The 15,398-nt window shown below is 32.0% G+C and overlaps 1 protein-coding gene and 1 pseudogene across 2 annotated transcripts in view; both read left to right on the top strand.

Moving 5' to 3' along the window:
* The first annotated feature begins 8,583 nt into the window (after positions 1-8,583).
* On the top strand, positions 8,584-11,785 carry LOC149889861 (uncharacterized; annotated as a pseudogene). Its single transcript, XR_016451806.1, has 3 exons — positions 8,584-9,518; positions 9,647-9,801; positions 11,632-11,785. The product of XR_016451806.1 is annotated as an uncharacterized LOC149889861 (transcript).
* Positions 11,786-14,675: 2,890 nt separating this feature from the next.
* The window catches only part of LOC145183125 (heat shock 70 kDa protein 13-like), a 1,805-nt gene continuing 1,082 nt past the window's right edge, over positions 14,676-15,398 (top strand). Inside the window, exon 1 of the mRNA XM_080058460.2 lies at positions 14,676-15,398. This exon is cut by the window's right edge and continues 1,082 nt beyond it. Within this exon, the coding sequence (XP_079914586.2) occupies positions 15,090-15,398 (309 nt within the window). The 5' untranslated portion in view covers positions 14,676-15,089.

Here is a 15,398-nt window from a genome sequence, read left to right as displayed (position 1 = left end):
TCTCCATCAATAATGATGTCGTTATTATCGATAAAAATTTCTTTGTTTCCAATAAACATTTTTCCGCGTTCTTTTGCGTGAATTCCAAAAACTCTGTCTGCATAAAATTTTTTGGCTGCATATTTGGACAAATATTCCAAAGCAGTATTTCCAACATTCATTTTTCCAAAAGTTTTTTCATCACTTTTTGAACTTTCAAAAGACGTCTCACTTTCTGGATAAGTCAAAGCCAGTGGAGTGTTTTCAACCTCTCTGTATGCGATGCTTTTTAGCTCGTTTTTCATATTTTCATTGCTCTCAATCAGAGGCTTAAAAAACTTGCTCAAATCAGTCTGATAATTTGCATCTGAAATGTTGGCGTTGAGACTTTCATTGTAAAGCTTTTTTCTATTAGCTCTATATTCTCTCAAAATCTCATCTCGCTTTTCCGGATCTTGTATTCTAAAAAAAGACATTTTTAGAATACGTAGAAAAAAACTTAAAACAAAAACTCGATTGCGTTTACTCTTTTAGATTCTTTAATTTTTCTTAGATTCTTTGAATCCATTGAAATCTACGATTTCTTGAACAGGTTGTTGAATGCTTTTATCGCGTCTTCTCTTCCTTTTTGGATTAACGACTCTTTAGTCAATTCGTCAATGGCTCTTTTTGTCTTGGTTCGGATTTCTTCACTCATAGTTTTGAATTTTTGAAGCTCGCTGAGAATTAGTTCGTACTCGGAATCACTCACAAATCCATCCATAAGAGATTTTGAAATGTGGTCGCTAATCGTATTCAATTTTGACTCGGAAAGAACTTTCAATTTTTCGTGCTTTTCAGCCTTTAGCATCATTTTTTTGTTCTGATGATTTCCGAAAATGGATAAAGCTCCCAATACAACAGCAACCCCTTCACACGCAATCGAAACTGGAGTGGCAACGACGGTTGACAAAAGTGCAATTCCTGTAACCCCTAAACCAATGCATACCGTTTGCAATCCGTCGTCGGTGAAACGAATTATTTTTGCCGCTCGATAGTATTTTTTGCTCAAAGCCATTCGTTTCACTTTTTCATCCTCTATTTCTTTTTGGATCTCGCTTATTTTTTGAAGTCGATATAAATGTCCTCCATCCGATGGTGCCGTTGGAAGAACTGGATAAATTTTTTCAGTGTTTTTTATTATTTCCATCTTTTTAACAAAGACACATTTTTTTTAATTCGAATCGATGTAGTTTATTTTACAAAGCTTTTCACCTTTTTTAACGGTGACTTCCTGGTTGCTGTAATTGTGTATTGTCATGACTATGTCATCCACAGACTCGGAAAAAATAGCATCGTTTTTGAAATAATTCAATTGCTTATTTTATTCATCAAAGTGACGACAGCAATTCTTTTGTCTAATTGTAAACCTACAGACAACGATATCTGCTTGTGAGATACAGGAAGAAATTTAATGTCTTGTTGAGCAAAAATCTCGTGCTGTCTGTTGGTGTTGAAATAGGTGGGATAATCCAACTTTTTCTTTGTTACAATAATGTTTTTCGTATTTTTTCGTTCCAACTCTTTGATTCTATCCTCTAAATGACTCAGATGGAAATTAAAATTGTGAATCTCTGCTGAGGCGCTGTTTTTAAACAACTTGTGTGGGGCATGCATTTTTTAATATGAAAATAAAATGTTTTAAGTCGTTTTATTTTCAGTTTTTTGTGCTTTTACATTTCATCATCCGATTCTACTTCCCCTAAATCCAAGTTTTCACACATCATGATGCTATTAGGTAAAGATGCATTTTTTACGATGACGGCTTCTACCAGTTTGACTTGAATAGACATAATAGAAGGACCAATATACACTCCCTCAATTCTAATTCCTCCAATGGCATAACATCTTTGATTGAGAAAATCATGCCCAGAAGAGCTGACTAAATTTCTATTATTACGTTCTCCTTTGATTCCATTTTTTATATCAAGATCTGTTTTCTTTCTATAAAATACAGAAGTAATGAGTATTTCGTCTTTCTCATTTTTATTTATAAACATTTTAGCATAAAACACAGGAGCTGCATCAGCATGGTCAGGTTTATATTTTAAAATACTCAATTCGTCTGAATTAATTTGCTTTTTTCTTCCTCCCTTTTTAAGTTTGGCGGACAATTTATCCACTTCACCTCTAATAAACAAAGTAATCTTTTCCATTGTGCTAATAAACTTTGCTTCTTCTTCAGTTTTACCTTTTTTAGCATCAAAGCAAACAAAGGACATCCATTCAGCTTTTGTGTCACCGGATCTTTATTTTCACACACACCATACGAAAATAACGTAGGTGTTCGCAATACAATAGGACCATCTCCATTTGAATAAGAATATTTTAATGGCAATTTTTGATAGACTACTGGTTTGGTTGCTGCGTAAATTTCTCCAACTGATAATTTGCTCTCATCAAAACTTTCAATTGTAATAAAATTCATTTCTTTTATATAGAAAAGAAATTTATTTATATCATTTTTTCGGATTAATGAAAATCTTTGAATTTTAAAGATCACTTCTTTATTATCCTAACCCTTTGACGAGGACTTAGTAACATTCTCATCATATAAATCATTTTATGAGTTATACCACAGTATCTAGACAAGTTAATTATGTATGTCTTCAATTCCATATTTCCCATATCAAAATAAAATTTCTGTTCCAATTCAAACTCATAATCATCAAACAATTCAGTATGAAGATAATACATCTTTTCAAGGATATCATCCATATTATCTAAATTCACTGCTTCATACATACTACAACGTAATTCATTCAACATCAATTGGTATCTAGACATGAACTTCTTCAAGTCAATATGTTTCATGCATTCATACATATCAGCTTCAAGCACATTTATTTTTATAATCATCTTATTCATTATCTCATTCATTTTTTTTCTTGCCGTGAATTTATTTAACTCAAAATCAAAAATTTTTTTTCTTGCCATACAAAACGACGCGACTATTTTTGCAAACGTATCAATTCTTCATTATTCACCCACGAGTTGAATGAATCTGGATATCCAAACCATTTGACTAAAGATCTGTTCTTTTGCTTTCGAATGACTTTTTCAATTCTAAATATGTCTTGATTGGTCTTTTGCATTTCTTGTTCATAAAATGTACCTTGTATTTCTTCGCTGTGATGGTCTGATATTTTATACGTAGGCGGGTCTGTGTACTTAATTTTTGATATAGTAAAAACCTCCTCTGTCCATCTCGGTGTATACCCCTTTTCAAAATGAGACTTCTTTTTTACGATCCGCACTTGATCACCCATAGAAAATTTCGGTTTTGCTGGTAATGTTTGATCCTTTCCATACAGATTCCACCATACCCTACCTTTTTTCTTTTCATCGCTGGCCTCCACTGGAGTCATTTTGATGGAAGAGTGCTTTGTGTTGTTGTAGTTATCAACCATTTTGTCTAAAACGTCAATGTATTTATTGGTGTTGTCGGCTGAAAAGTATTTAAACATTTTCTCTTTCATTGTTCTATTCCATCGTTCAACAACAGAACTTTTTCCTTCATTTTCAGTGGAGTATAATTGCACACCTAGAGCTTTTACATGCTTGTTATAAAACTCTTTACCTTTATCTACCCACATTTTGACGCACTTTCTCTCCTCAAATATTTTGCTTAGAGCGCTAGCTACATCAATTCCAGTTTTACTCTTTAACGGAACAATCCATCCATACTTTGAAAAAACATCGATCACCATGAGCAAGTATTTAATTCCGTTGTTGAACTTTGAAAACGCTTGCATGTCAACCAAATCTACAGCCCATATTTCATCAATGCCATTCACAAACACTTTTCTTCTTCTGAAATGATGTATTACCGGTTTATGAAGCTCGTTTGCAAGTTGATCCGTCCATTTCAGGTTCTTCGATGCTTTTTTTTAAGATCCTTTGGATCAGTTGAAAAATCTTTGATTTTTTTAGATTCGCTTGCGGATACACCTAATCCGAATTTGGCTTTGGCTTTGATGATGGGTTCGATGATTTTTCGCTCGCTTATTTCTCTTTGAGTTGGATTTTGTATAGAGTTCATTTCTTCAAGCATCATTCGATCTGCTAAATTTCTGTTTTGCTTGTCGTTTAAATACTTGTAAGCTAAATCGTGATGGTATGCTGCATTGTCCACTCGGTCTACCGGTTTGCTCCAATCTTGATACATGTCTGTGGAAGTGAGCCTTTTGTCTAAATTGGTACCAGGTCCTGCAAAATTCATACCTGGAACGTGCATTTCTCCTGGAAACTTTGCCCATGGAAGCTTTATTTTTTTCGAAAAATTGTTGATCGATTCTACCAAGTCTCCTCCTTTTGCTGTATGCGAAGATGATCCTTTGAGCGCATGCGAAGAAACAAACTTACATTTGGTCGTTCCGCAAACGTTGCAAGTCCCTTTGACTATATGTCGGTTGTTTTTTGTGATTTCGTTTCTCAAATAATTCGTTTCTGTTTTCCTTTTGCATTTAACACAGTACATTTTTTTTATTTTAAAAAAAATATTTTTAAACTAAAAATGGAAGTGTCTGATTTGTCATGGAATATTGGAAAAATCAAAAGAAACAACAACAAGCTTTTACCGAGAAGCATTCGAGGAATCATCGTTGGAAAATCCGGATGTGGAAAAACAACGTTGCTTCTCAATTTATTGCTCAGACCTGGATGGTTGGATTATAACCATTTGCAAGTTTTTGGAAAATCTCTTTTCCAACCCGAGTATAAAATACTAAAAAGTTCGTTTGAAAAAAAATTGCCAAAAAAAATAATTCTCGACTTGTTCAAGGTACAAACCGAAATTGAAAAATTGAAACTAGACCCTGAATGCTTTATCAACGATCTTTCAAAAAATTTTTCCGAAACCGAGGGTATGGAGTGTCAATTTTTTGAAACGGCTGACGATGTACCTAATCCTGAAGATCTTGATTCATCCAAAAACAATTTAATGATCTTTGACGATTTGCAACTGACTAAACAAAACAAGTGTGAAAAATATTACATCCGAGGAAGGCACTCTAACGTCGACTGCTTTTACCTCGCTCAAAATTATTTCATGCTCCCAAGACAAACGATCAGAGAAAACACCAATATTATCTGTCTCTTTCCTCAAGACTTAAAAAATATTAACCACATTTATCAAGACCACGTTTCTAGCGATATGGAAAAAAAAGAGTTTGAAAAGTTTTGCAGACATTGTTGGTCTGAACCTCATGGATTTGCGGTGATTGATTTGTCTTCAAAAAAGGACAATGGAAAATATCGAAGCGGATTTGACACTTTTTATTTCGCAAAAGAAGCCATTTAAGAAACCGTAGATTTCCATGGATTCAAAGAATCTAAAAATTCTAAGAATTTTCCACAGATCCTAAGGATTTAAAAAAATGTTACATAATAAAAAAAAATGTCAGGCATAATCATCGACGTGGATGGAAATTCCAACGTAATCATAACAGAATTTTTAGACAAAATCGTTTTTGAAAAAGGAAAAACTTACGAAATGGCTTTTCTAGGGCTTGAGACATACAACAGCTTTCCAAACATCACCAGCAAAAACAATTCTTTCCGGTATAGCATGAACAACGGAACCAATTGGGAAAACGTTGTCATTCCAGACGGTAGCTATGACATCATCGACATTAACAATTATTTACAAAAGACAGTCTCAAACACAATAAAAAATTATGCAACTCAAAGCCCAAGCTTCGTCACAACAAATAAAATCAGCTACTCTCCCGATAACATAAAAATCGGATCCAATTTAAACACTTTAAAATCGACCATCACACTTGGATTGAATTATTTGATGGATTTGAACGTGGATAACAGCATCGCTTCACTTTTAGGATTTACAAAAAGACAATTGGACTCTAATTCCGAATATGAGTCTGACGATGTTGTTAGAATTTCAAGCATCAACACGATCAGAATCCTCAACAACGTCATCGGATCGGCTTACATCAACGGCTCACAATTAAATTGCATCTACTCTTTTTATCCAGCCGTTGGTCCTGGGTTTAAAATCATCGAAAGACCTACCCATTTGGTTTACCTCCCTGTCAAAGTCCCAGAAATCTCCACAATGATCACTCGCGTTGTTGACCAAAATGGAAATTTGGTTGATTTTCGTGGAGAGGACATTACGATCCGTTATCACATTCGAGAAATAAATATTTTTTCCCACATTTAAAAATAAGCAAATATGTTAGTGTTAAATTAAATGTGTCTCAGGGACAGATTGAAAAAATAGAAAAATCAATGATGACAGGTAAACCTGTGAGCATCCGTATTTCAAAAGATGATTTTAACAGAAACGACGTTTTACTTGTAACACAAAATCAACATCGAAAAATTTTGGACGCTCTACATTGAGGAGTTGGAGTCACCATTAAAATGAGCAAAACCCAATTGGAACATAACGCAAATGTGAAAGGAGGATTTATTGGAGCTCTTTTACCTTTATTAGGTATGTTGGGTAGTACACTTGCAACAAGAGTAGTTCCAGCTCTAGCCACCGGATTGTTAGCAGGTGTAGGATCTTCTGCAGGTTCTGCTATGGTTGATAAAATTGCAGGAAGAGGCATCGTTTATTTGAAAAAGAATGGAAATGGAATGAAAATGGGAACACACAGAGGAAACGGATTATTTTTAACACCCTGGCCTAAAGGAGGTTCATTCAAAGATGGAGTTTATGTTAAAAGCGGAAAAGGATATGAATCTATCGGTGCTGGATTGCTTCTCGGACCAAACTCTCCATTCTCAAGCATCCCTTTTTTAAATTTAATTTTGTAAAATATACAGTGAAAAAAACTTTTTTAAAATGACTTAAATAAATTTTTTCTTGTTATAAAAAAATGTCAATGAGTATTACAGAACAAGAAGAATATGAGGAATTCTGTTACAGTGAACTACAGGAAATAATTAAACACACTTTTGACCCAGAATTAAACAGAATTGCTATACAATTCCACTATGATAATCACAAAAACTGCATTGATGAAAATTATCTTAATAAAATTAAAAAATTAAATACCTTACCCATTAATCGCAAAACTAAACTCTTCCTACAACATGCATTTGAAGAACAACGACAAAAAGAACATAATCAATTAATAAGAGAAACGCGAAGAGAAAAATATAAACACCTTTTTCCATACTTGAAGAACAACTACAAAGAATAAGACATTCACAACCTTTTTCATAATGAGATCAACACATTATGAAAATGAACCAAAAAAATGAAAATGAGCTGGAACCGGAAAAGACAGAAAATTTTATATTATTACCAAAAAATTATTCTTGCTCATTTTTCATGAAAAAAATGAGAAAAAATGAAAATGAGCTGGAACCCGCATTGTGTAGTAGTTATGTGACCAATTATGGATGGTACTATATGCCATCTTCAGTACACAAAATCTTACTTCACGGAGAAAATATCATAAAGCATTTTGCAGTACTTCCTATCGGTCAACTTTCAGAAGATGCGCAAGAATCCCGTAATAAGGATTATAAAAAATTTCGCCTTCATCATGCCAGAAAATGTTCTCGATCAGTTACAAATGAGGATGTATTTCATACCCTTCTGTACACTTCCGATCCGTACATCACCAGCATTAGAAAACCGTATAACAAAAATGTGCAAGAACTTGATGAAGATACTCTGCAGCTTTTGAAAGTCAACGAACTGATTTCAGGAACTAAAAGTCCTTATGTAGTTGTGATATAGTACCTTTAACATACCTATACATTATTTCATAAAAACAACTATTTAAAAATTGTTCTTTAGAAACTGTTTTAAATATTTCTATAATTAGTAGGTAAGCATTTTATGTACTTTTCGTCGTTTCTAATAACTTTAAGATATTTTCATATATTTGTAAAGAATTATGTTAAAGTGTAAATTAACAAACTGCCAATTTTGAAGTTTTTGATTTTTATTTATTTATTTTTAATATTGTATTACAAAAAAATTCTTACAAAAAGTATTTCATTAGAAGCGTCATATACTACTTTACATTTGTGCAAAATTTCAAATCTCTATTTTTAGTAACAAAAAAGTTATCGATTTTTGGTCCGAAACACACCTTTATTTTCCACTGTGCACCGCGGTGGTTTAATTTTAAGCATTTGCGGACATTTATGATGCGCATGCGCTACTTTAAAAACAACAGCAACAACAAAATTTTGATTTTTTTTTTGTAATGGTCTTTTACCGTAAACTAATAAAAAAGGTCATATCATTGCTTTGAAGATGTATATACCAAATATAAATTTATAAACTGATAAAATGTGTGGCCCAAGGAAAACATATTTTATTTGAAATACTTAAATTTATTAATTTTTATGTGATAAAATACGCAGGAAAGTCGGAAATTATTTTATGGTCATCCTTACTACTAAAACAAAATAATTAAGCGTTTATTAAAATTTTTATGCTTTAAAGCTATATATATATAAAAAAGATGGTTTTAACTTTATAATAAAAAAAAAATCAGAGTCCGGTTACTTTTTTAAGTTTAAAAATTTTGTACATCAAATCTTATATTTTAGCAATAAAAAAAACACGTAAAAATGACTGAGTCTTATGAAACCAAACTAAAAAAATTATGCAGAATATGTGGAGAAAGTCCAGATAATGATAGTGTTCTTTTAACAAAACATATTTTTAGAATAGAGTTTTGTTTTTTTATCCGAATCGATAAGGACCAGCCAAATATGCATCCTCAAAAAATGTGTTATAGATGCTTTTCAATATTAAGAAATATTGAAAAAGGTTCAAACACTGAACTAAAATTAAGATCTTGGCCTGAAAATTGCAATGCAACTGAATGTGTTTGCTTTAAAGCCAATAAAGGAAGAAAAAAAAAAGAAAAAGATAAGTGGAAGACCTTTAAGTATTAGTTATAATGAAAATATTTGGACTAGACATAATAAATAACATACAACCTCAACTTTAACCTCAAACAAAACTTAATCTTAAACTGCAAGATATTAACTGCATCTTAAACCCTCATGTGCATCTTTGTGTGTGTACTATTTGCAATGACATTATGCATAAACCGATTATTATAAAAAACTGTCTTCATTCATTCTGCTCACCATGTCTATTACCACTTATCATTTGCAAACTAATATCAAAAACAAAATGCCCTAAATGTTCCTTTTCAATTCCAAGTGATGGGTTAATTTCATCAACCAATGTAGTTAAAACGATAGAAAATTTGCAAGAAGTATGCAAGCAAGGTTGTGGTAGATTGTTTAAAGTCACACAACTGTCAGAACGAAAGAATCATCAAAAAACTTGTCAGACAACTCCGATATCAAATTCAACAACATTATCAATATCATCGTCATCAACTTCACAAATAAACTTTTCAGATATATTTGCATTAGATTCAACAAGTGTTATACCAAGAGTTATTGAAGATGCTGCTCTGCATGTAATAAAACAAAAAATGTCTCAAACAACATCCAATGTAATTGAATTTCCGACAGATGGACCAAGGGTAAGACTACCTTTACAAAAACAGAGACTGTAAAATTACTATAACAAAACAAAAATGCTTTTAATTTTATAATAGGAAACTATAGTATGATTTTTTGAATATTTTAAATAAATTACACAATATTTTAGCCCTTATGCTTTACATCAACACCAATAGCCTACAAAGAAAGTTCAGATGTATGTTTACGCACAATTCGCAGACGACAATTACACTTATCCGATAAAATACTTCAAAATGATTTAAAGAAAATAAATGGCAGCATTAAAGCCTGCATAATATTTTTGTCAGTATTTTTAACTTTTCAAATAAAAAGAAAACTTACCAATCTTTAAAAGCATATACTATCACAAAAAAAAGTAATCGGTTTTCGATTTTTGCTTTAAATGGTTCACAAACTTTTACATTTTCAAAAAAAACTCAAGATAGTCACTAAAAAATTTAAATTTTTAGAATATAGACGATAATGTAAGCACAGGTTAAACTCCGCCTAAAAAACAGCTAAGTTTCACTTTAGTCCCACTTCTATTCTCTTTGTAAAATTATTTAAATGATAACTTTAATGACACATACCATACCTAAAGTATTGTTTTGGTATCATTTCTTATGGACTTTTTAGAAATATCTACAAATAAATCTAATTTGAAGTTTAGGCAATTTTATAAGTTGTTCTCTGTTTACTTGCGAACATTGTTGGTTACCAACATTTGAGCAAAATATAACGCATGGGCATGATAAATGTCCATTACTAAACCACTGTGTTATATAAAGGAAATCCGAAAATGCTTCTGCACATAACACACCTTTCCAAACAATTATAAATTGATTTTACATGTGTTTTATAATCTATAATTCACTTTAATTAGAAATTGAAAAATCCAGATCTGAACCCCTTTTCATTGAAATTTAAAACAAGTACTTAATAATAATGGGGGACTAAGAAGATAAGTTTTATTACAAAATTCTAGGTGTATATGTCGCAAACCTTTCTCCAAAAACTTGAAAAACTCTGAAAATCAACCTTAAAAAAGTTACTCTGGAGATGTAAATTGTAATTTTTAACAATTTGTTATAAAAATGGCGCTAAAACAACTTCACAACTAACACATAGCAAGATTTTAAAAAAGTATTTTTTGGGTAAAAGTAACAATATATTTTTCGCAAATTAAAGTTAGTCGACTAAATTTAGTTAGACTAAAAAGTTAGTCGACTAAATTTAGTTAGACTATAAAGTTAGTCGACTAAATTTAGTTAGACTAAAAAGTTAGTCGACTAATTTTAGTTAGACTAAAAAGTTAGTCGACTAATTTTAGTTAGACTAAAAAGTTAGTCGACTAATTTTAGTTAGACTACAAAAATTAGTCGACTAAATTTAGTTAGACTAAAAAGTTAGTCGACTAATTTTAGTTAGACTACAAAAATTAGTCGACTAGATTTAGTTAGACTAAAAAGTTAGTCGACTAATTTTAGTTAGACTAAAAAGTTAGTCGACTAAATTTAGTTAGACTAAAAAGTTAGTCGACTAAATTTAGTTACAATTTTTAGTTTTAGTCACAACACTAATTTTTATTGCTTCGAACACTGAGAGAACAGTTCACTACTGCACGAAGTCTTCATGGAACTGCGGCTAGTCAAGATATCGTGCTTTAAATTTACGACCTCATGCAGCAGCTACTGGTCCCAGATTGTCTGTAGACCATCGAAGAAACAGACTGGTTTTTGTAAGCAGGCTTATGAATTAGGAACTAAATGATTGGAGACAGGTCTCATTTGAGTGTCAGATGAGTCAAGGTTTTGCCTAGTAAGTTCTGATCGCCGCCCAAGAGTGTACAGAAAACCAAATGAAAGATATTTCGCTTGTAACATTCGAGAAACTACTTTATATGAAGGCGGCTCATTGATGGTATGGGGCGAAATATCTTTAACAGCTCGCACATCGCTTTTTATTGTTGATGGTAGACGTCTGACTTCTCAACGATACAAAGCAGACATTTTAGAACTTTTTTTGTTACCTTTTTCACCGTACATAGGAGATAGAATCCTTTTATGCAGGATAATGCTAGACCACATACGGCACATATTGTTACTGAATACTTAAATAATGTTAATATTTAAGTTTTGGAGAGTGCAGTCCAGGTATGAACCCAATAGAACATTTTTGGAACATTATGGGACGCCGTGTTAGAAGCCAACATCCACCACCTAACAGTCTAGACGAGCTGCGACAGTCTTATCCGCGTGTGGGAAGATATCTCTCAAGAAAAGAATAGATCTCTAATTAAAAGTATGCCACAGCGCTGTCAGGCTGTAATAACATCAAGAGGTGGTAACACTAGTTATTGATAAGTCAAAAATGCTTCAATTTAAGCTGTATTAGTGTGCATAACAATGATAATCATTTTACTTTATTTTCTTAAACGAACCGTATTTTTGTTTTTAGTTTTTTTTTTTTTTTTTTTTCACCATCCTCAAAGTCAATTTTATTATTATCATCGAAATAATTGTTTATGTGTTCTATTCATAATATATTTGTCAAAATAAATGATATTGACAACAATTAAAATAAATCGAAATGTATAAGTGGTGCGCTCGTTTTGCGTATATAGATCTGTAGCATTTGTATTGATTTTTTCGTGGCTTTTTAGTTATTTTTTTTTTTTAACAATTTTTTGATACTACACATAAAGTAAAAATAGAAAAATTAATTTGACCAAATGTTGGAGAAAATCAAAATGGTGAAATATCACGGTGACTCAAGGCGTCTGTAGCTAAAGCAAACGCAATTCCGGAAACCACATTGAGACGCTACATTGGTAAATTCGACGAAGCAAATACTGATGTTTCAAAAGAAACTGAATATGAGGTGAAGAATATTTTGTTTGACCTTTCTGCGATCGGTTCAAAACCAGTAAGCTTTGATTTCTTTTCAATTGTTTCGTTCTTTTTCTTGTTTAAATTAGAGCATCCCGCCATCGGAAATTGCGTAAATGCGTAAATTCCGATGTGAGAAATAGTTTATAAAGGTGACTCCGATGTGATGCGATGGTGAGGAATGGTATCACATCGGAGGTGCGATGTAGTCCGAGGCCGATGGGGAGAATTTCACGCACTCTCCGATATATTTCGAGATTTACGCATTATCGTACGATATTTTCGCGTAATTTCACAATAAATCGTATTTAAAGTGTAAACTCGTAATATTGTGGTATTTCCGATGTATTTATCTATAATTACGAAGTTTTCGCAAAATTACAGCAAAGTTTTGCGAGCCACCACAAACCATCGGAAAATATCGGAAAATAAAAAGATTAAATCACATCTGAGTCACCTTTATAAACTATTTCTCACATCGGAATTTACTCATTTACGCAATTTCCGATGGCGGGATGCTCTAGTTTAAATGTTTTTTATATAAAATGTTAATTTTTTTTTGTTTATTTTGTGAATTAGGTTTTGAATACTCAACAAGAAAAGGATCTGGTTAATTATCTCCTTTGTACCAGCTCACTTAACTATATTTTTAAGATTCATTAAAGAGCTTAGGGTCTTGGCATATGAATATGCTAAAAAGATCGGCGTCAAATATCGTGGGACAAAAATGCCCAAACAAGCAGAGAGTATTATTAAGCATTTATTCCAAATGATTTTTTCCGAAAGTGATTATGTAGCTGCCGAATTAAGCGGCGAAAATCTATTTGGCAATTAAGGCGATGATCCAGAAGACTAGCACCGTATCTTTGTTTTAACAGATCACGATGTAGTGAGCTCAACTGCTGTGCATGAAGAAGTCATCACCTCTGAGTCTTCTGCAATATCCAGTACATCGGGCAGCATGCTGAGTTTGGCAACTTCGATGCATTGAAATCAGTTGGGTCGCTGAAGATGAGAACACCAGCCAAAAAATCCGATAGCGGTCGAAACCCAATTTTGTAATTAACAAACAAACGATTTAAATAATGGCATTTGTTATTGGTTAAACGACGTGGATAAACGGCAACAATGGCGAATCCCGGACAAAAATGGCAAGCGGTAGTTCAACATTAACAACGACGTCTATCTGGCTCAACTTGACCGCCTTCACGCTGCAATCAAAACGAAATGACCACAAAAAAGAGCCATATCGTCTTCTACGATAATACCCGTCCACATGTTGAATATCGTGGATCGCCTCCAAGAATCGTGACTTCTTCGCTCGTGGAATCGACCAACTGCCAAGCAAATGGGAAGCAGTCTTGAAGCGGATGGTAACTACGCTTTGGAATAATCGTTTAAATATGTTTTTGTTAAATATTTTTATCGTTTTTGTTGAATAAAGCTTGTTAAAAATAAGCTGCAATAATTATGCACCAAATGAATATTATAAGTTAATTTATTATAAAGTAATATACAGTACAAAATCTTCCATGAGGTGCACTATGTAATTTTTGCTCTTTAAAATTGAAAAACAGAAATAAATTAATGAACAATAATCTAAGGGTTTAAAATATCTATAGAATAAGTATATAAAAAATATATTTACAGTCACTATATTTAATCCAGTCCAATGAAGATGCATTTCAACAAATTACCTAACCCTAACCTCTCTAAAACCTAATTTGAAGAAAAATAGGGGTAATAGATTTGCTTTTTCTGATATTTGTACAAAGTTACCGAATTATTAAGTTTCGTTTTTTTAAAATTCAAATTTGTGGACTTTTTAAAAATAAGTCTAAATGATTTTTGTGAGATTCTTATTCTCAATAACTTGGTTTATGTAACTTTGCTGAGAAAAAAACTTAAGGGGTATGTTTTGATAAATAAAAACAAAATGTTTGTGAAAAACATTTTTTCGACTTCTGATGACACAAAAATAATGTAGAGCGGAGGTAATTTGGCAAATATATTTACTAATATAGAAGTGACTCCTTGAAGTACTCCAAAAATTTTCAGCAACGTAAAAGTATCCGTTTCCATTCTTGATCGTCATTTTTATTACAAAAAACTTATTCAACACTAAAAATATTCATACCTTTTTTCTTTGAAAAACCAGAAATTTTAAATCACTTTTTTCGCTTTTATCTCCTTATTAGACAACTTACTTTCAAATCAAAATTGATCTCCTTTACGACTGAATGAATACGGTTTTGAAAGCGAGGCTACGAAGAATTTTTTTTTTTTGTTTACTGCATATTTACACAAACAAAAAAATGAAAAAAGAAAAAGGAAGAATTTACCTGTTATTCCACAGTTCTAACATTTTGCAAGTGAACTTTATTATATCCAGAACTTATTCTTATTCTAATAGTTTACGTCTTTTGACTATTATGATTAGTAAAGGTTGTAGCAACTTTCTTTAGGTCATGGTTATTTACTTAAATCATATTAGTTATCTTTTTAAATCTTCCCCTAAAAAGAATTTTCTTAAATTAGCTACTATTACTAAATTAGTTATAATATAATCAACTGAAGATTAATAGATAATCTTTGTAACTTTATAAATCTTGTTTATCTACATATATATACATGAAGTACTTTTTATATGTATATGTGTGTATATTTACTAGGAATAATTGAGTAATTTATATATGAAGAAAAATGAACTCAATGATAGGATCATGTGCAATATTAGTTTTTGCATTAATAGTCACTGGTTATTTTGTCCAAAGCCGTTTACCTCCTCCCAAACCTAGTATTGTGGGAATTGATCTGGGAACTACATTTTCCTGCATAAGTACTTATGAATTTTCTTCAGGTAATGTTACTGTATATCAAGACAAAGATGGAAAGAATATCATACCTAGTGTTGTTGCAATCCTAGATGATGAAGTATTAGTTGGTTATAAAGCAGTTGAACAAGTTGAAACCAACAGTAGGAATACAATATATGATGCAAAACGTTTTATT

This window comes from Hydra viridissima, unplaced genomic scaffold (genome assembly GCF_058129835.1).
Source record: "Hydra viridissima isolate aposymbiotic clone 2 unplaced genomic scaffold, HvirCarnegie_v1 scaffold_4, whole genome shotgun sequence".
NCBI lineage: Eukaryota > Metazoa > Cnidaria > Hydrozoa > Anthoathecata > Hydridae > Hydra > Hydra viridissima.
The sequence above is the reverse complement of the archived record's forward strand: the minus strand, read 5'-3'. Positions and strand labels throughout refer to the sequence as shown.